This window comes from Gymnoscopelus microlampas, assembly GCF_963454915.1.
Source record: "Gymnoscopelus microlampas genome assembly, chromosome: 24".
Lineage (NCBI taxonomy): Eukaryota > Metazoa > Chordata > Actinopteri > Myctophiformes > Myctophidae > Gymnoscopelus > Gymnoscopelus microlampas.
Genome location: NC_139961.1, coordinates 10,744,577 through 10,766,168, shown reverse-complemented (window position 1 = coordinate 10,766,168; position 21,592 = coordinate 10,744,577). Strand labels below are relative to the sequence as shown.

At 42.6% G+C, this 21,592-nt stretch overlaps 1 protein-coding gene across 3 annotated transcripts in view; it reads right to left on the bottom strand.

The window, feature by feature from the left end:
- Positions 1 to 5,617: 5,617 nt before the first annotated feature.
- Positions 5,618 to 21,592, bottom strand: part of gpd2 (glycerol-3-phosphate dehydrogenase 2 (mitochondrial)) — a 41,886-nt gene continuing 25,911 nt past the window's right edge. For all 3 annotated transcript variants that reach the window (XM_084050606.1, XM_084050607.1, XM_084050608.1), the window contains 9 exons: positions 21,209 to 21,402; positions 19,422 to 19,556; positions 18,496 to 18,671; positions 16,488 to 16,619; positions 15,800 to 15,958; positions 13,309 to 13,418; positions 11,442 to 11,520; positions 11,051 to 11,149; positions 5,618 to 8,997 (listed from right to left, as the gene is read on the bottom strand). In XM_084050606.1, coding sequence (XP_083906732.1) covers positions 8,872 to 8,997; positions 11,051 to 11,149; positions 11,442 to 11,520; positions 13,309 to 13,418; positions 15,800 to 15,958; positions 16,488 to 16,619; positions 18,496 to 18,671; positions 19,422 to 19,556; positions 21,209 to 21,402 — 1,210 coding nt within the window. In that variant the 3' untranslated portion in view covers positions 5,618 to 8,871. The remainder of the gene's footprint in view (positions 8,998 to 11,050; positions 11,150 to 11,441; positions 11,521 to 13,308; positions 13,419 to 15,799; positions 15,959 to 16,487; positions 16,620 to 18,495; positions 18,672 to 19,421; positions 19,557 to 21,208; positions 21,403 to 21,592) is intronic.

Below are 21,592 nucleotides of genomic sequence, written 5' to 3'. Positions count from 1 at the left end.
GTAATGTATATTCATAGATGTGCACGAATGTTCACGATTTTTCAAAAATAGCAGATCTACAAGCTTGTAGCGCGGCACTCGGTGCCGAGCTTGTAGATCTGCTATTTTTGAATAGCCCAAAGAAATCTTAAAATGACACACAGAGATGCGTTCCCGGTTTTAATGGGTTAAATGGAGGCCATCCTTGGTCACATGGTGCCTGAGGCCCCCAGAGGTTTTGGAGGGACACAGGGTAAGGACCGTTGACACGTTGAGGTGATGTGTGCCAAAATGAGATATCCACCCCTCATGAAAGAAGATTTGCAAACGGTTTGATAGCACTTAAAGGCATCGTATGCAACTTTGCCCTGTGTTTTTTTGGCCAAAGTTCTCCTCAGAAAAGGAATGCTAGGGTTCAAGTGGTTAAGGTAAAAAGAAAAATCCTATCACACAAAGATTTGGCGGACCCCCTGTAGTAACTCTGAGGACCCCCTAGGGGTCCCGGACCCCCTGTTGAAGACCCCTGGTTTAGAGAGTGCAGTTTGGTCCCGGGGACACAAGCACTTTCTCTCTTATCTGTGTATATTAGTCTCTCTCTCTCTCTCCCTGCTCTCCATGATAACTATTGTACCACCACCCTGAACGTTGAATGTACCCTATACTATACTTCTCCCATGGAGCTTGTAATAGCAATTTCATAGAATGTCAATTTGTTCAAAAAAATCCTTTCTGTTCTATTTCATTGTGTTTGAACCAGAGCTCCTTGACTGCAGCTGACTTCCCCCCCATGAACTTAACTCATACTTAACTTTACTCAACGAGACTCAAAACTCAAGACACCTCGTCCATGTTCCATCTCCTATAGGGTGAGCTCAGTGCACGTTGAAGACTATGCGTCTCAGTGCATCGTTTCTCTTGGTTCCATGCAGGCGTGTGTAGCGTGCACTCGTGTCAAGACCCGGCCTCACTGCCACAGGAAAGATCAACAGGATTATAGGTCACGTAAATACACCCCCCCCCCCTAATTGCCCTAATTACCATGACCTAATTTACCTGAGCTGCTGGAGGTGTGCCTGTGAGTGGCTCCCCTACCTGCAGACAGCGTTTCTCAACCTATTTTCTTTAAAAAACCTTGAAAAGAATCGTTTTCATTGTCAACAGAAACGAAAACACAAACTTTAAGTATATAGGTCTACAATGTTATCTCCATTGATCCGAGACAGAATACAAATTGACTGATTAAAATCGACATGCTCTATTAAAAAAATGCACGCGGCCCAACCATCTGACCACTTAACACGGCAGCCGAACGGCTGCCGCGTTAAGTGGTCAGAGGGGTGGGCCGCAAACACAAACAACACAAACATTTCAAGTGGGCCCTGATCATGCAGCAAGGGTTGGGAACAAGCACCCCCCCCCAAGGACCGAGGGGAGCAGTGAAGCGCTTTGGACATGGTGGCCAATCATAGGTACTGCAAGCTTATTACGGCTGCATGGGGCCAGGACACACGAACGACCGAAAACGGTTTCGACCAATGGGCTCGACTCACAAGCTTGCACACGGAGGTTACACCACTGCACTGCGCATGCATGTGAGATGACGTGCGGAGTGACGCAAAACGCGTCAAAAACGGTAGGCCCCAAATAGGCCCCGCCTGTTTACATTTCCCAACCCGGAAGAAGGGGTGAAGAGGGAGTATGTGCTCGGTGAGCAACTCCATACAAGTGGATTTTCGTTACCTCTCTATTGTTTTTTAACTCTATGGTTGGGAAACACTGCTCTGACGATTAGCATTCAGCTCCCAGAGAGAGAGAGATCACCACAAAAATGGCAATTGGACAGAGAAAGAGGAGGAACAAGTGTCTTGAAGACCCTCTATGCCTGCCAGGCTACCCCCCCCTCCCCTCCCCTCGTGCTCTTTTCAATTAGCAGCTCACGGACGTTAGCAGCAAAAGCACAGCGGCTCAGGCCTAATCCTCAGAGGAGATGAGGGGCTTTGGCGGACGGTCATCATATGCCAACCCGCTCATCATTACAATTAATTGCACCCTCTCTCTCTCCTCCTCCTATCCACGACTTTGACGAGGGAGTAAAGCCCGATTTATTATGCTCCGTCGCACGTCTGAAAATGGCCGACCTGCAAGCTCACAACGGGTTGTGAGCTTGTAGGTCGGCTTTTTTTCCGAGCATAAATTAAGACTTTACACTTACAACACAATACGAACTGAATACCTTGAGAGCTGTCATTCAAATCACAGTGACCTTTAGGTGGTGTGTGTGTGTGCGCGTGCGTGCGTGTGTTCCACCCAGTTTTGCAGGGAAACCCACCAGTAAACGACTTGTGGTGTGTATTCCTGTTTGTTATGTAGGCGTGCACACACACAAACACACCATACCCTGTCCATTTTGAGGAAATGGACAGGGTATCTTGAACTTGAAAATATCTCTTTACCTCCCATGGGAAAGTGAAATTGGAGAGATTTCATTTGCAAAACACTAGAGCCTACGTTTGTTTGGGGGAAAATATCACTCAATGTCAGTGATGATGAACTCATGAACTCACTGGTTCATATTAGCCCTTTAACCCATTAAGACCTGAGGTGATTCTTAAAAAAAATTAAGAATCACCAGTTTAAAAAGAAAAAAAAAAGTTTTTTGAAAAAATAAAACAGTTTTTTGAAAAAAAAAATCAGGAAAATAATTTTTCAAGATTTTTCAAAAATAGCAGATCTACAAGCTCGTAGCGCGGCACTCGGTGCCGCGCTACGAGCTTGTAGATCTGCTATTTTTGAATAGCCCAAAGAAATCTTAAAATGAGACGCAGATGCGTCCCCGGTCTTAATGGGTTAAAAAAACACTCTTTGTAAACACAGGTGTCTTTTTTCAACCTGATTATTGGACTGAGGATGCAACAGTTAATCGAACGAGTTGATTATAAAACATAATCGTTAATTGATCATTTAATACAATTTGGGCATGACATTATAGGCGAAATGTTTACAAAATAGTGAATATAGGTGATCTACAAGCTCACATTGTGAGCTTGTAGATCACCTATTTTCACTTATTTGGCATGACACCATTCTGCGATGAGGAATAGGGACACTAATACACAATACATGTGGTTAATCATTCAATGTCAGTGACGAACCCATGAACTTGTGATCTCACTGCTTGTTCATATTACCCCCTTAAAAAGAAAATTTCACCTGCTTTTTTTTGTCAAAGCAGTTGTCTTTTTTTCCACCTGAATATTGGACATTGGATTCGTTTTGGAATGAAATTCCGGCGGAGAATTCTAACCCTGATATCCTCGACACCTCGAGGCATCGTGGCTTCAGAGCATCATTTATTTTCTACGTGGTGTTCTTGGACACTGCACTGATCCATGTACCCTCCGGTAGAACAATAGTATCTTCCACAGTCAGATCTACCGTCTCTCTTTTTTTTTGGGATACTCCTTTTATCAAAGGGCGGACATCCTGTTTTGTTTTGTCGTGGTTAATGAAACTCTTCCTGTGGTAAACATGGGGCCATTCTCCCCCCCAGGGGGGTTCTTGTCAAAATGCCGTCACACAGCCTATTCCCAGGCGTCATCGCGACCTGTTATGATGCCATAATGTCAATGGCAGTCAGCCAGATTACAAAAGCAAACCGATGACAAAATCCCCCCCCACACACACACACACACGAAAACAAAACCCTTCACAATGCTTTGTAAGCAACCAGATACATTTAATGAGATAATTGCGTAGGTTTTCTTTTTTTAGCATGAAAGATTGACTCCTTTTCTCCTTAGTATTCTTACAGTAAAAAAAACAACAAAAAAAAGCCGGAATATGATTCTCTTTGAGGCTGGGATAAAGCTGTAATTTCATCCAAAGACGACGATCAAACATGGGGTCATAGATTTACGTGGGGTTGCCCCGTGGAGCCTTTCTTCCCAGGGGCTGATGGTTGGCAGCTTCAAGAGCCCTTCTTTTAAAGGCTTTGTACCCAGAAGCTTCATGTGGCGACACTCTGACACACTATGCTTTGGTTCGGTTACAGCAGTGCTTCACAAAACACAGGGACCCCTTCTTTAATAGGTCGCGAGTAAATATCCAGTTTTTTTGGTTTTTTTTTGCCTTTCCTACAAAACATGGGAGCAGCATTTTCAAAAATCACATCAAACCATTTTTGGAATTATTATTATGTATTCTTTATTTTTTTAATTTTCTTTTTTCAAAAACCTATTCAACAAATGTTCAGAAACTTACTTTTTTTTTTAAACAAATATTAGTTTTTGAAATAGTGATTCATTCATGGTGTATTTTGTAGGTCCAGGGGAGATAGAACATTTCTGTTTTGGGTCTCTAGCTGCATGGCAAGAGTCTGGAGTTCCATTATTGGCACTCTGGAATAGTGTTGATTTTGTCGACTAAAACTATGACGAACATTTTTCGTAGACTAGATCGGCTATTTTCAGCATGCAACCAAGTGTAAAATCAGCCATTACGGTGCCATCAAGGCACCGCCGGAATACATTTTAGTCGACTAAATCAACTGTATTTAGGATTTAGTCGACTATAATCTTATGATATTTAGTCGACTAAAACTAGACAAATACAAAAAAAAATCAGGTGACTAAAATATTACTAAAACTAAATGGAATTTGATTCAAAAGACTATGACTAAAACTAAATCAAAATGTTCTGACAAAATCAACACTGCTTCTGTGTCACTCTGTAGCAGAAAGCCCAACGTCCAGCAAGACAATTCCACCACATTTTATATTTTACAGTGCGCTTTATTCCTGTGCATTACATCTGGCATTAACCCATGGAAAATATGATCAATTGCATTGAAATAATGAATAACTACCAATGTATACAAACAACTATTAATTAACTAATTAAGCCAACAAAAAAATACAACTGCCCACTACTGCTAAAAAAAACAAAAACAAGAATAAGACCATTGTGGAGTGTTACAAAAGGACCACAGTCACAAGATGCAAAACACAGTGTAAAGGCATTCAGTAGACAAATACAGTTTCACCATATAAATCTCTGTGTTCTTGGTTTTGATTTGACCTTTATAATATATATATGTTTTTATGTTACAATAGTCTTGGCATGCTTTGATGCTGAACAACGTGAACTATTCAGACACTGAGAAGAGCACAATTATTATTGTAAAAAGTAGAAATGGTTCCATCCCATAACATCTGTGTGAAATCAAGGCACATATTTAGACATGCATCACCTTTATGCTTCTATTGCCTTTGCGTTGACTGAGACACATGAATAAAACAGAAACGGAAAAAGAAATGCACACCATTATTCCATCGCTTGACAACAGTCAATACAGTCCTGTCCTACTGTATTGTTGTACGTTTTCCTTATAAAACACCGTAAAAGAGTCATTACTTAATATATTATTGTACTGCAGGGGTCTTCAACAGGGGGTCCGGGACCCCTAGGGGGTCCTCAGAGTTACTACAGGGGGTCCGCCAAATCTTTGTGTGATATGATTATTATTTTTTGCCTTAACCACTTGAACCCTAGCATCCCTTTTCTGAGGAGAACTTTAGACAAAAATAGCAGATCTACAAGCTCACAATGCCTCGCGCTGCGAGGCATTGTGAGCTTGTAGATCTGCTATTTTTGGCAAAGAGGTATATAGGTGCAGAGGGAAAAAAGAGCAGACCAAGTAAACAAAAAAAGTTGAAACTAAAACACAATTTTATACAATATAGAGGGGGGTCCCTGCTTCATCTCTCTCTCAGCTAGGGGGTCCTTGGCCTGAAAACGTTGAAGACCCCTGTTCTACTGTGTATGAAAGCTGCCATTATGAGTATAAAGTTTACTTTCATTAGTATGACCTTTGTTTTGCAACATACAGATCTTTTGCCGAATGTTGGCCCCAGAATAAGAGCACTAGGGTTCATGTGGTCTCACCTAGCCAGACGCTCACTGCTTTGAAAAAACTATCCTGATACTGATTCAGTGATTGAAAGATATTGTTTTTTTTTTTTTCACTCAGTTTTAGCCCATTTACTGCATTTAGATGTCACAGGACGTATCAGCAAGCTGAGATCTCTGATCGTCTGGCCACGCGAGACTAGGGTTCATTTGGTTAAATGCTGGTTAGTTCTTCTTTTTGTGATAAGACGATGAGTGCAGCTAATGGTGAGCAAAGTTTTCTATGGAATCACACACAGTGTTGCCAGATTCTGTGAGAGAAACAAGCAACATACAACGATGCGACGCGTTGTGAGCTTGTAGATCGGCTATTTTCAAATAAAATATTGCGGGAAATTATAATAAGCAGATCTGGCAACCCTGATCACACAGTGAACCTGTCCCAATACTTTGGCGTGGGATATGTGCATTTGTGTAGCTGCTGCAAACTGAAACCTTACAGAAATAACAGAAATAACAAAACAAAAGCTGGATTACACGTATATCTTTTTCAAATAGTTTCCTATACTATTAGTTCAGCTAGGGATACTGTATAGTATAATCATAAATAATCAAAATATGAATCACTTCTTCCTAAAAAAACAAAACAAGCATCCTTATTTTCTTGTGAAGATTCCACCACCAAGATTAAACTAAATATAAAAATATGCAATATATTATTCAGTGTGTACATTGAATATGAAAAAAACTAAAGAATAAATATGTCTCTTTTAAAAATAGATATAGAAAGATGCACCAGAGGTACAGAGGCAATTACGCCAAGAAACACAGTCAGTAACTGTAAAAAAAAAAAGCCCAATTCATACTTTGTGTTGCGCGCAGAGAATATCTGACCTACAAGCTCACAACGCATGGCGGATGCAACGCGTTGTGAGCTTTCAGGTCTGCTATTCTCGGCCGTTCTCAGCGTGCCACACCATGGCGTGTGGCACAGGGCATGAATTCACACCAGCAGTCGGAATACCAATGCTGCTGGTGTGAATTCAGGATAAAGCTGGAAACGTTCACATGTAAACCTCAGGACAGTAATAGATTGCACTTAGTGCAGCAATTAGGCAGGTGTGCGCGAGCAGCGGTTAAAATGTCTTTTACACACGATCACTCGTTCAGGGGGTCAAGAGGTCACCCTGTACTCCTTTAGAAGAAGGACTAAAGGTCCATCCCGTAGAGGCAAATCAATGCCAACGTGGACTTCAGTCCGGTGGTTCCCAAACGGTGTGCCGTGGCACACCAGACAAGCCCAGGTATGCCTTGGGATTTAGTGACAACCACATTATTATTATTGCAATAAATACAACTATAAGGTCATTCATTATTTTGTAATTTACTATATCAGTGCTTTGTGCACATACAATCATAAAATTGTATTTATTCATTTGTTCAAACATAGCTGATCTACAAGCTTGTAGATCGGCTACATTCACTATGAATACAGGTTCGCCTTGAGATTTTGACCCATTGGTGTGCTGCCTTCGGCACAACACGTTTGAAAACCACTGCTGTAGTCCATGGGTTTACCTTCCCTCTCCATTTACAAGTGTTAAGGAGTTACTCAGAAACACAACAGCGACAGATGAACAACAGGTTGGCCTTGAGAGAGGACAGCATGAAAAGGATTTCAGAAACATCTCCATCAATGTGCTTAAGATATACCGTAAAGTCATTATTCAGTAGTACTCAACGGTACAGCAGGGCCACCTTTCCACCCGGGTTGAACCGGTTCCGCTCTTTTTTCCCGCCTAATTTTGAACCAGTTCAGAGTGTTTAACAGAAAATGAATTGGTTCAGAACCCTAAAAGTTGGTTTGGAACCTGGAACCAAAAGATGTTCTAGTTGCACTAGACGCCACAGTTCTAGAACCAACGTTATTTTGGTGGAAAAGGGGCCCAGGGTGTAACATGCGGGGGGGGGAAAAACAACAACAACAAAAAACGGAAGTGAGCGTTTTGAAACGCTCAGTTGCCATTCGGAGTGGTTATGAGAAGAAAGTTAACATCATGAGTCAAACCCGTGACATTATCACAATTGTTGGTTTTGTTCTTGTGACTCTTCCAGCATCACAGGGCATTGTAACCACACAGCTCACTGAGCATGCCATGACAGGCACTGACAAGAAATGTAAGCGCCAGCCAAAGTACAATCTCTCTCAAATACATATATACTATATATATAAAAAGAGAACTTTGAATCAAGTATATAAAACAGATACGAGGTGCGCTGCGGAGCGAAGATTGATCAGGAATCCAACAGGCAGGAAAGCAGACAGACAGACAGACAGACAGACAGACAGACAGACAGACAGACAGACAGACAAACAGACAGGTCTACAGTCTACTTTGGCGTTCACACAGCCATCAACTGCGTTTACTTTCTATGGTGCTGAGTGAGTGACTGCTCAATGTTACATGGGTGACTGATGTAAACAACTGACCACTTTTGGACTTTTTTTTACTGTGGCCGTTTCACACCCGGGAACATTAAGCACCTCCAGGCAGCAACCAAGCGTTAATAGCGGCCCTTCGACCACGCTGATGACTGTGTGAACGCAATGCGACAAATAACATTTCACCCCCCCCCCCCCAACCCCACCTTATCATTGCAGTCCAGTTCATTACTAGGTGCCATTTCATGGGAAAAAAATAAATACATTTAGTCGTCATCCAAATTCCTACCCAGCGAAGCGTGCTTGATTGCACTATTGTCATTCAAATGATCTGATCTCCATATGAGCGGGCCCCTCATATTCATCTTTTTCTTTCTTTACACCAACCCGCGAGGCAGAACAAAACAAACGGCACCTTTTGACTTGATCCGTCCCTGAAAGATCTCTTCACGTCCGTCTGCAGCGCTCTGAGAGGAGGGATGGTGTCAGAAGTGGGATGGCGATCGTAGGGTTTTTCTTTGTGTTGGGGGGACAGAGCGCTCTCAGAACCCGCCACCGCTGCGGTCCACGGATATGGGCGCCCGGCTGTCCAGGCTCTGCTCGGCCGACTTCATCAGAATGGCCAGACGGCTGTCCGACACCTGGCCTTTCTTCACGGCGTTCATCAGCTATACACAGGAGACAAGATGTGACACGTTAACCCATTTGAAAAATAGGAAAAATAGAAAAAAACATGTTCGCAAATCTTTGAATGGACGACAACAGAATGGACGATTGCGGTAAAAACTTTTGTTCTGGTGGATAGACGAGACCCTCCCCCTCCCCCAGACAGCCTTTTTTTTACATCCGTGTCCACATCGTGGCTTCCGTGGCGCTCTGTGGATCGTCAAAACAAGGTTAAAAACGCTGGCAGTAGCGGATGAATGAATGAATTAATACCTGGCAGAGATCAATGTGTTAACACATTCGGTGCCAGAATTTTATAATAACAGATTACGTTCTGTGCCAGAAATCTCACCGTTGAGCTACGCGGCGCTGTTTAAGCTGTAGACTCCACGACGAGCAATCCATGTGAAACAAAGCATGCGTGCATTTTGCACGATGGTCCTGGCTAACGCCTGGAACGATAACATCTTTACCGTGGGTCACAATGGCGGAGCGATCGCGCACACAAAATGAGTCGTTTTCCCCGACGTAAAAGAGTTATAGGGGTTTTAGAGAAGGAGATAGAACGGAAGCGGATGGGGAGCCATGTTTTTGGCACGGTGATCTATAAGGCCCTTCCTTCTCAGATTCACCGTGGGTGATTCCAGAGCTGCCACAGCCCCTCCCGTGTGGAAAAAAACTAAAAAAAACAAAAAGACTGAAAACACGGTTCAGGCCGTGTTCGGCACCGAAGCGCTACTCTGTGAAAACACGGTTCAGACCGTGTTTGGCACCCGATGTGTTAAAAGCATCCTGTTATGAATCTATTCTATGCTCGCACCGGGGGGGGTCCTTTCTCTATTAGCGTGTCACGCTACATTCACAACAAGCTTCAAAAACTGGGGCTCTCACTCAAATCGGGCCATGAATGTGTGGAGCTGTGTGCCAGAAGCAGGCAAAGCTCTCGATATCTACCGGTCAAGCTTTCCGTTCCTATACTGTCACCTATGGTCATGAAATGTAGGTCATGATTGCATGATTACCCCCTTAGGGATAGGGTGAGAAGATCAGCCATCCGTGAGAGACTCGGAGGAAAGCCGCAGCTCCTTTTACATAGGAAGGAGCCAATCGAGGTGGTTCAGGCATCTAGTACTGTAACTCGTACATCTCATCTAATATATCTCCACACAGGCCTGGGAACGCCTCAGGGTCTAACTGTCAGAGCTGGTTGATGTGGCCAGGGAAAGGGAAGTCTTGGGATTCTCTGACGGAACTGCTACCTCTGAGACCCAAGAAGATGGATACATGGATGTTGAAAAATTATCTTTTTCAGATGAGGTTCAATGTGAAAAAACATTCAATACGAATTGATACAGCAGGTCACATGTTTGGACAAAAAATGAGACTTGAGCATCCAGTAGTCACTGGAGCCTATGGCTCTTCAACAGGGGGTCCGGGACCCCTAGGGGGTCCTCAGAGTTACTACCGCCAAATCTTTGTGTGATAGGAACCTTTTTTTTTCTACATTAACCACTTTATTCTGAGGGGAACGTTAGCCGAAAATAGCAACGCCACGCGCTGCGAGGCGTTGTGAGCTTGTAGATCGGCTATTTTCAGCAAAGAAGTTTGGGGTATAGTGGGGGGGGGAAAGAGCAGACCAAGTACAAGTTTTGAGGGTTTAACTGGTTAACTGTCTGAAAATGCACATACACGTCTATGAAACTATCTATGAAAAAGTTCGATCTGCAACACGACTTCATACAACATGTGGTTGGGGGTCCCTGCTTCATCTCTCTCTCAGCTAAGGGGTCCTTGGCCTGACAACGTTGAAGACCCCTGATGTATTGGATCGTGCTACCCACAATACTGCTGGTGAGCAGAGATACTGAACCATGAATGGCTCTCTCACACACACACACACACACACACACACACACACACACACACACACACACACACACACACACACACACACACACACACACACACACACACACACACACACACACACACACACACACACACACACACACACACACACACACACACACACACACACACACACACTTAACGTACCTGCAGGAACTCATCAAACTCAACCTGTCCGTTCTTGTTGAGGTCCACCTCATTAAGGATGTCGTGGAGGCTGTCCTCGTCTATCTGGAGGTTAATGTTCTGATGACCAGAGAGACAGAGAGAGAGACAGAGAGACAGAGAGAGAGAGAGAGAGAGAGAGAGAGAGAGAGAGAGAGAGAGAGAGAGAGAGAGACAGACAGAGAGACAGAGAGAGACAGAGAGAGGTGATAAGGCGCATGGAGACTGACATGCTGTAGTAGATCAGTGGTTCCTGCTTATCAGCTAGAGACCCAACACATTTGTTGGGTCCCTAAAAGACCCTAAAAGACCCAACTTTTTCATTCTTCTGAAAACTGTTTTGAGGGAGAGAGAGAGAGAGAGATGCACTCACTTGCAGGACTCTCTGCACATCCACAGTGGTGATGAACCCTTTGTTGTCTTTGTCAAACTTGTGGAAGCGAGTCTTGTACCTTGTGAAGCAGACAACAGGAAAACGTACTGTTACAAACTCACACAACGTCCTTCCACAGCACTGCTGCTTATCAGCACCACTTCAGACACACTGTGGGAGAACTAAGCCAGTGGTTCTCAAAGTGGGGTCCTTGGGGTGGTACCAGGGGGTTTCCCAGAATTCTTTTTTAATATAGTGTAATAATCATTTTAACCATATGTTATACTTTGGCTATTCAAAAATAGCAGATGTACTAGCTCATACCTCACTACACACAGAAAAATAATGGTTCTTAAATGGCTATATGGTTCCACAAAGAACCATCAACTACTAAAGAACCATTTGATCTAGGGGTGTGCCGATACACTAATTTCACGAAACGATACGATACGATATTTGGCTCACAACTTCGATACGATTTCGATACGATACGATACGCACTTTTTTTATTATGAAAATATATGGAGGAGAAAAAAAGAAAATGCAAACAAATAATTCTGTTTTTGCATTATTCAGACATGCAAACTTGTAGCTTTTCAGCTACAATAGCCGTTTTGAATCCAAATAGTATGACACCTGAACCGAAAAAAAAACATGTTGTCACTCTTTTCACTTCGGGGCCGTTTGCATGCCTGATTATTATGATTGTAAAAAAAAAAAAAAAAAAAAAAAATTTTTCAAAAACGATATTTTTTTTTCCAAAACTATACATATCGTCGCGAAAACGTATCGCGATATATCGCGGGACGATATATCGGCACACCCCTAAGTTTGATCTAGTGAATGGTTCTTCATGTTCCTCATCTAGTTCTAGAGAACTTTTTTTTGTCAAAGTTCTTTGAGGAACCTTTAAATTCATCGAAAATAGCAGATCTACAAGCTCACAACGAGCTTGTAGATCTGCTATTTTTGAATAGCATTGAATAACATTTTAGAAAAATCTTGAAAGAGTTTGAATGATTTTAACTCTTTAACTCTCTCAGTGCCAATGAAACAAAACAAATATGTTCATACTGTGCCAGCAATTGTTTGTTATTTTTAAGTAAAAAAAAAAGTGCTTAGGAAGCTTTTTTCAGTTATAAGTTAAACAAGGAGTGGATGGAGCTGCAAATCTTCAGATAATTATATCTTGAGTTCTGAACATTTTTTTCAAAAAACTCAGGATAACTCGTGGCTTGGCACTGAGAGAGTTAATAACACATATCTTCTCTTCTGGGGGGTCCCTGGTACACAAAATTATCAGATGGGGGGGTCCGCCGTCAAAATACATATCAATTTGGAGGTCCTTGACATGAAGAAGTTTGAGAACCACTGTTCTGCAGCACTGCTGCTTATCAGCACCACTTCCGGCAGAGTGTGGGAGGATATTACAAACATAATATTCAAAGTGTTGGGTCTGAGAGGCTAAATCTCAAATGCCGAATAAATAATGGACCTTGGTGTGAAAAGGGTTGAGAATTTGACTCTCAGACCCCAAACTTAGAATATTTTGTTACTTGTCCACCATTCCATGCTGTATTAACATTGGTACCAATAGGCGAGATAACAGGCAAACGTTGATCAAAATAACAATTCTTTCATTAAGTAATACAGATATTTAACAAAAATGTGACTCCTGAGAGTGTAAAATGGAACCAAATGGACCCGTAAGGGTCCATTTGGTTCCATTTTACACTCTCAAGAGTTACTATAAGGGTCCATTTGGTTACCAAGCACCAACTCTCCATCATTTAGCTTGGGACCACCTGGAACCCCCTCAAGGACCACTGGTGGTCCCCGGACCACTGGTTGAGAACCACTGCTTTACCTCATGACTTCCTGGTAGTCCAGGTTGATCTCGGTCTTGTTGAGCGCCTCAGAGCGCGAGCGATATCCCATCTCCTGGTGCAGGAACGTCCTGGCTGCTTCCAGCTCCGCCTGAGCGGAACACCATTATTATTATTATTATCATTATCATTAACCACTTCAACCCCTATACCCGGTTAACCCATTGAGACCTGGAACTGTCTCATTTTTAGATTTGAGCTAAAAAGCATTATTTTACACTTTGGGTTATTCAAAAATCGTGAAAATGTGTGAAAATCTTTGAATATATATATTTTTAAAGCGAACATTTTTAACTCAAATCTTTGCTTCTGGGGGTCCCTGGAACAAAATATTTGATGGGGGTCCGCAGCCAAATACATATAATTTTGGGGGTCCTTGACATGAAAGATTGAGCACCACTGATATAGAAACATACGTTTTTCAGAATACTGTTGAGATTAAGGAGACATGTAGGTTTCAGGTCTCAATGGGTTAACCAGAGTCCCTCAGGGCTCTACACGAGGGACTTTTCTGTTTTATACGTCGTCTCTGTCAGGTGGAAACCTCATATTGTCCAAAACTGGTACTTTGCAGGATTAAACTTCAAAAAGTAGCAGATCCACAAGCTCGAAACGCGTCGCGAAGTGACGCGTTTGAGCTTGTGGATCTGCTACTTGTGATGCTTTTGTGTGATGCTGTAGTATTGATCAAGTACGGCGTTAATTTACTTAACGCACACACACACACGGTTGGTGTCACTAGGAGTTTGCTTAACCCCTTAAGACCTGAGGCCGATTTTTAGCTAATGTCTTCCAAATCCCAACAGTTTTCTGAAAAACGTATGTTTCTATATCAGTGGTTCTCAAACTTTTTCAGGTCAAGGACCCCCAAAATGATATGAATTTGGCCGCGGACCCCCATCTCAAAATATTCTGTTCCAGGGACCCCCAGAACCCCCCCACTCGGTGCCGCGCTATGAGCTTGTATATCTGCTATTTTTGAATAGCCAAAGTGTAAAATAACGCTTTTTAGCTCAAATCAAAAAGTGACACAAATGCGTTCCAGGTCTTAATGGGTTAAATCAGTATCGGGTAAATTGTTTTGAGGGGTCCTTTGTCACCAGGGTAAACAGATAGAGGCTCAACCAGAGTCCACACCTTGGCATAGATTTCACTCACACACACAGATGTATACATTCACACGCATACACACGCACTAACATGCCTACTCTCTCATGCATACATATACAGTACACATACGCGCACACACACACAAACACATTGTGTCCCTTGGGGGAGGATAAAGGGTGTGGACCCCTCCATTGTCCTCTGATGTAAGCAGAATGGCTGCCAGCATGTTGTAAGGCCAGCAGGGATTAGGACAATGCACCCAACCTAAAACTGGTTCTCAGGACACTCAACACACCAGAACACCATGGTGTAACTACACTAAACTAAACTAAACTAAACAAGTGGCTCTCTAACTTTGTTCATCTCGAGGACCACAAAATGTGTATATAATCTATTTGGCCCTGGATCGCCCATCTGAAAAGGTTATGTGCCAGGGTCCCCCAGAAGAGAAGATTTGTGTTAAAAAAAAAAATATATATATATATATAGGTTTAACATGCAGGTCTATTTAAACTAAAACTTGAAACTAAAACTAATAATACCTCTCGCTAAAACCAGTGTTTCATGTGGTGTCCTGTGGTGTTTCAGAGTGTGTCGTGTCGGTCCGGTCAGTGTTGATTTTGACAGCAAATTTTGATTTAGTTTTAGTCATAGTCTTTTGAATAAAATTCCATCCATTTAGTTTTAGTCATATTTTAGTCATCAGGGGCCAGTTGCACCACCTCACACTAAGTTCAAACTTAGCCTAGTTATAGCTTAAACACATTCAATCCGGGAAAGTATCTCTGTCATTTTAGATTTCTTCGGCTATTCAAAAATAGGTTAAATGGGTTAAATGGCTTTTTTAAAGGCTAAGTTTGAACTTAGTGTGAGGTGGTGCAACTGGCCCCTGAAATGTTTAAGTTTTTGTCTAGTTTTAGTCGACTAAATATCATAAGATTATAGTCGACTAAATCTACAGTTGATTTAGTCGACTAAAATGTGTTTTGGCGGGCCTTGATGGCGTCTTAATGGCTGATTTTACACTTGGTTGCATGCTGAAAATAGCAGATCTACAAGCTCACAACGTGTCGCAGCGCGACACGTTGTGAGCTTGTAGATCTGCTATTTTCAGAGCACAATCAAACATAAAATGACTTGTCTGTTAGTTCTACTGGATCTCGTCTCCACTAGTCCCTCCCTAACATTTTAGTCTAGTTTTTGTTTGTTGACGAAATTGTCAATATATTTAGTCTTAGTCTTAGTCATAAAGGCCTAGTTTTCATTTAGTTTTATTTAGTTTTCGTCAGTGAATAAAGGTAGTCGACGAACATTTTTCGTCATAGTTTTAGTCGACGAAATCAACACTTTGTCCGGGCGTACCTTCTTCCGGTCCTCGGTCCATTCCAGGTGTTTGGCCATGATCTCGACGATGCGGGGCAGAGCCTCGTCGGCCGCCTGCACGTTCAGGAAGCCCAGGCGCGTGCGGCGGGCAATCACATCGATGGCCGTGCAGGCGTACTCCTTGATGGCGTACACCACCTGTGTTCAGAGGAGGAGGAGGGAGTCCAGTGAATGTTTATTTGATCAGTCAGTGGGGGCCTGGGCCTGTCACATTTATTACATAATTGCCTAAATGCAATATTTGAGATAATCAATTTTTTTCCCGCATAATAGTCATAATCATTTCCATGTTGAGAACAACATAGTGGAAATAATCAAAACATCTCCATGAATTCAAGGCTTCATGGGGTGTGTAATTGATAGAAAATAAGTCATTTTTGGGGTAAACTATCCCTTAACACATTTGGTGCCAGAGTTTTATTAACCCATTGAGGCCTGAGGTTCCGATTCTGCAAAATGTCTTCTAAATCCTAACGGTTTTCTTTTCTTCTTTACTCCGGTTTTCAAATTAGGACATATTCCTCCCAGCTAATATCAGAAAATCGGATATGGGCATTTGTTTGAAGATACTCGATGCATCTATCAATGACTTTAGATGGCGATGTTTTCTCCAGTATGTTGTAGAATGAAACGTAATGTATGTGGCACAACTTGAGAACTCATATACCTCGCTCTCAATGTAAGGGAACTCTGACACCAGTCTCTTGCCGACGATCGGCCACCTCTTCCCCGTGACCTTGGCCATCTTGGCCACGTCGAACGCCTTCCCGCCGTACGTGGACGCTAGGTGCTGAGCCACCTGCCAATCAGAAAAGAAACACACATACATACAGTACAGGTCATAATGAGGCTTTCAGAAATAAATAAAATAATAATCTGTATTCATTCTGAACAAAATGAACTAGCGTTTTTTTGTTTGCACCAGATCTATTGCCATTCTACTGCGTTTTGTTCATAATGTTGGCTCTGTGTGTCCATGTAACACCTAGGCCTGTCACAATTGTTAGATAATCGTCTAATTATTTGAGATAATCGTCTAATTATTTTGCATAATCGTCATAATAATTTCCATGGTTTTTAAAAAATATATATTTTCAAACATTTCAAAAAATAGTGAAAATAGCAGATCTACAAGCTCACAACGCGTCGACTCGCGATGCGACGCGTTGTGAGCTTGTAGATCTGCTATTTCCACGACAAGAACACAATTAAATCGCAATTATTTGTGTGACAATTTATCTTCAACCCCTGCAACCCCTCCCCCATCACCACCCCCCCCCCCCCCCGCCCCCCAAAAAATAGAACATATACGACCGAGATGAAACGGTAAAATGTCATAATGACATCACAAGATGGTCTTGCTCTCTTCCTCTTCAGAGTTAACCCTTTAAGACCTGAGATACCATTCTACAAATGTCTTCTAGATCCCACATTTCTAAGTGTGAAACGTACGTTTCTATAATCAGTGGTTCTCAAACTTTTGTCATGTCAAGGACCATCCAAAACTATATGTATTTGACCACGGACCCCCGTCGCAAAATATTTAGTTCCAGGGACCCCTCCAGAAGCAAAGATTTCAGTTACAAATATTCGCTTTAAAAATATATATATATTCAAAGATTTGCTAAAAATTACACGATTTTTCAAAAATAGCAGATCTACAAGCCGCGCTACGAGCTTGTAGATCTGCTATTTTTTCCCGGTCTTAATGGGTTAAACGCTAAGTGGCCGTCCTGGCGGTTGGCTGTTTGCCATTCAGATGGTGATTCCTGGCCACTTCTTGCGAAAAGGGCAAATGTTGTCCAAATATCAACAGTGACCTTTTAGGAATATTCCGGAGAAATGTGGCGGCAAGGCCTAATGAGGGGCAGTGGTGGAAAAAGTATTCACAGTTTTTACTCAAGTAAAAGTATCAATACTGCAATGTAGAAATAGAAATACTCTGTCCGGAATTCTAAATTTACTACTATAACAAGTATTGGTATTGGTATAAAAATGTACTTAAAGTACCAAAAGTAGAAAGTACTCATTATGCAGAAAGTCCCATTTCACAAGTTTTCAAATATATAAATTATATCAAAAATCTTTTGAAAAAAACAGATAATGAGGCATCACAACGCATTGTCAGCTTGTAGATCTGCTATTTTCAAATAGTCTAAATGTATATAGGTTTGAGGAGGATGTATGTTTTGTAAGTACTGAAAATTGGAAATACGCCAGTAAAGTAAAAATACCTCAACATTTTACTCAAGTACAATACTTGAGTACATGTACTTAGTTACTTTACACCACCCAACGTACGGTGCTTTTCATTGTAATGAAAACACGCGCCTTTTATTTCTATTCACTCAAAAAGGAAAGTGAGCTGAAATTACATCAAAATGTTACCACCCACACACTGTCTGGTGTGAATAGAGAGTCACTAGTGGATAATGGATATAATATGATTCGATATGGCTTGATATTCAAGCCCACAGAGGAAATCCATGTTTATTGCTTTAAGAGGGAGGGAACCCTGCTCTGTTGCCGTCTAGTAAAATGTTTGTCTGTGAGATGTAGTGGAGTAGAAGTAAAAGTACAGAAAACTCAAATACTCAAGTAAAAGCACTTCAAAATTGTACTTAAGTGCAGTACTTGTGTGTGCGTGCGTGCCTGTGTGTGCGTGCGTGTCTCACCTCGTTCTCCAGGCCGTAGTCTTGCACCAGGCGTATGTAGAGGGTGGGGGTCCAGCCTTTGGCCCCCTCCAGCATCAGACCGTCCGTCTTGCCCGGGCCGGCGGTCAGCCCGTGGGCTTTGACCGCCGCGTCCAGGGTCTCCTCCGCCATGGAGCGGTAGGTGGTCCACTTCCCACCTGGACGGACACACACAGGATTGATTTAGATTTGAGTTAAAAAAGCACTATTTTCCACTTTGGCTATTCAAAAATAGCAGATATACATAAGCTCATATTAGATCTGCAATTTGTTTCGAAAAATAATCGGAAAATGTGTGCAAATCTTTGAATATATATATAATAATATATATTCTTTGATATAATATATATAATCTTTGAAACAGAGTTAACATTTTTAACTCTGTTTCAACTTCTGGGGGTCCCTGGAACAAAACGTTTTGAGATGGGGGTCCGCGGCCAAACACATATCTAAAAATATCTAAATCCTAACAGTATGTTGCTAGATCAGTGGTGCTCCAACTTTTAAAACAAAATGTCCAATTACATACACACTTCCCTAGAGAAGAGGGGGGGGGGGTTCCAGGGAGTAGCTTTAACATAGTATCACTATCATCTTAATCACTTCATCCATTTACAGTATATGTTGGCTATTCAAAAATAGCAGATCTACAAGCTTTTTTACATTTTGAAAAATATCGACAACAATAATAGTAATTTTGAATAATTTTGCTTTTTTTTTTTTTTTTACACAAATCTACTCTTCTGCTGGTCGCTGGCGCAAAACGTTTTCAGATGGGGGTCCACAGCCAAACATATTTGGGGGTCCTTCGCTCGAAAAAGTTTGAGAACTACTGCCCTAAAGTACATAGAAAACCTAAGTAATATACTCTCTCTCTCTCTCTCTCTCACACACACACACACACTGACCAGCGATGGTGACCAGTCCACTGTCACTGATGTTGACGATGTGGTTCCTGCAGATGGACTGGGTGTCTTTAGAGTTGGGGTCGGTGACCAGGGGTCGGATGCCACTCCACGCTGCCAGCACGTCCCCTCGACGCACTGGGGACAAACAGACAGGCACACACACACACACACACACACAGCGTTTCACCAACAGACCATGAAAACTAATATGGACAGCGTCACGCCATTGGTCTCTACAGACCGCAAACGAAGCCTATTCTGCAGCACAGTAAACATCGGACGTTCGTGAAATCTGCCATCAGATATAGGAGACCATTTGTGTACCATTTCACCCTCTAGTGGCTACAACTGGGATGGCGTATCTTTAAAAAATCACACCCTGTGTGCTAGAATAAAAAAGAAGGATGGATTACAGGGGCGTGTCCCAGCGTAGTACCGGGGTATTGCACATGCGCAGTGTTATCAGGAAGTGCACGACGGAGTGTTCCAGCAGAGGCGCTACATAAAAAACCCCAGGATCCCTTCTCAGTCGGTCGAGGTGTGTGTTTGTTGTTCTCTCCACTCAGCACGCTGCACCTAAACAGCTGGAGGTTTGTAATTCTAATACACAAGTGGACTAAATGACTTACATAGTTATAAAGAACAACAACAAAGTGACATAAACCCCCATATCCAAGTTTGGGCTAATATTCATTCAGTGACATGCCACACAATTGTGCCTATTATGGCACTAAATAGGCCTACTTGTTTTGGCCATATTAACATTTAATTTCAGCAAATAAAGATCTTCAGCAGGTCTCCGTGGCTACTGAAGTGACACAAAACAAACATTACCGTTTAAGGGTCACACGCTGCCATCTACTGAGCCTTTTTGTATGTTCAGGCAGGATTTTACTGCGCATGTGCAATACCCCGGTACTACGCTGGGACACGCCCCTGTAATCCATCCTTCTTTTTTATTCTAGCCTGTGTGAAGGAAGCGGTGCCTTTGGGGCGGGGCTTAACTAATTTCAGTTTGTCCCTATTGGTGGTCTGAGTCCACTTACCAAATTTGTACTTGGTAGCATGCTGCAAACTGGAATAATGGCTGTTTAAAGGCCAGCCAATGGGCAGACAGAGGGGGCGGGGCTTAAGTAATTACAGTTCGTCCCTATTGGTGGTCTAAGTCCACATACCAAATTTGGACTTGGTGGCATGCGGCAAACTGGACTAACGGCTGTTTAAAGCCCAGCCAATAGGAAGACAGAGGGGGCGGGGCTTAATTAATTTCAGTTTGTGCCTATTGGTGGTTTTAGTCCATGTACAAAATTTGTACTCCGTAGCATGCTGCGAACTGGAGTTATAGCTGTTTAAATGCAGTGCTCAAACGGACGGACATAACATACGGACAGACATACGGACGTCAAGTGTGTGTGTGTGTGTGTGTGTGTGTGTGTGTGTATGTGCGTGTGTTCGTGTGTGCGCATGTGTGCAGTATTGGCTTGTGTGTGTGTTGAAGTGGCGCATGTGTTGCTTCTTTGCCGTGTTCAAACATACGGACGGACATAACATACGGACGGACATAACATATGGACAGAGGGACGGATGGACGGACGGACACACAGACAAAGTCAAATGTAGAGCGGATGGCACCGCAAAAAAAATCCACCATCTTTGGCTCTAACCTTCCACATCAGGGCTGAGGTAATGGTAATCTTTCTAAAATCCACCATCTTTGGCTCTATACCTTCCACATCAGGGCTGAGGTAATGGTAATCTTTCTAAAATCCACCATCTTTGGCTCTAACCTTCCACGTCGGGGCTGAGGTAATGGCGGATCTCGCTCAGGATGAAGTTGATGTCGTCCTCGGAGGGCGTGGGGTGGGCCGTCACGCTGGTGGGCGAGTCGGTGGTGCCGGCGATGGTCATCTTCTGCCACGGCAGGAAGAAGATGACGCGGCCGTCACTGGTGGCCGGGTCCAACAGGCCCATGTTGTCAGGACTGAGTGGAAAGAGGGGAGGGGGTGGGACAAAGCAGGATTGATTGATTGATTGAATACTTTATTAACCCCAAATTACTTTTTTTCTATCGATTAGTCACCCCATGGAGACTTGAATTCATGGATTATTTTTTCATTTTTGTCAACTATAATTTGATGACCAGCAGCGGTTCCGGTAGGAGACACAAAGAG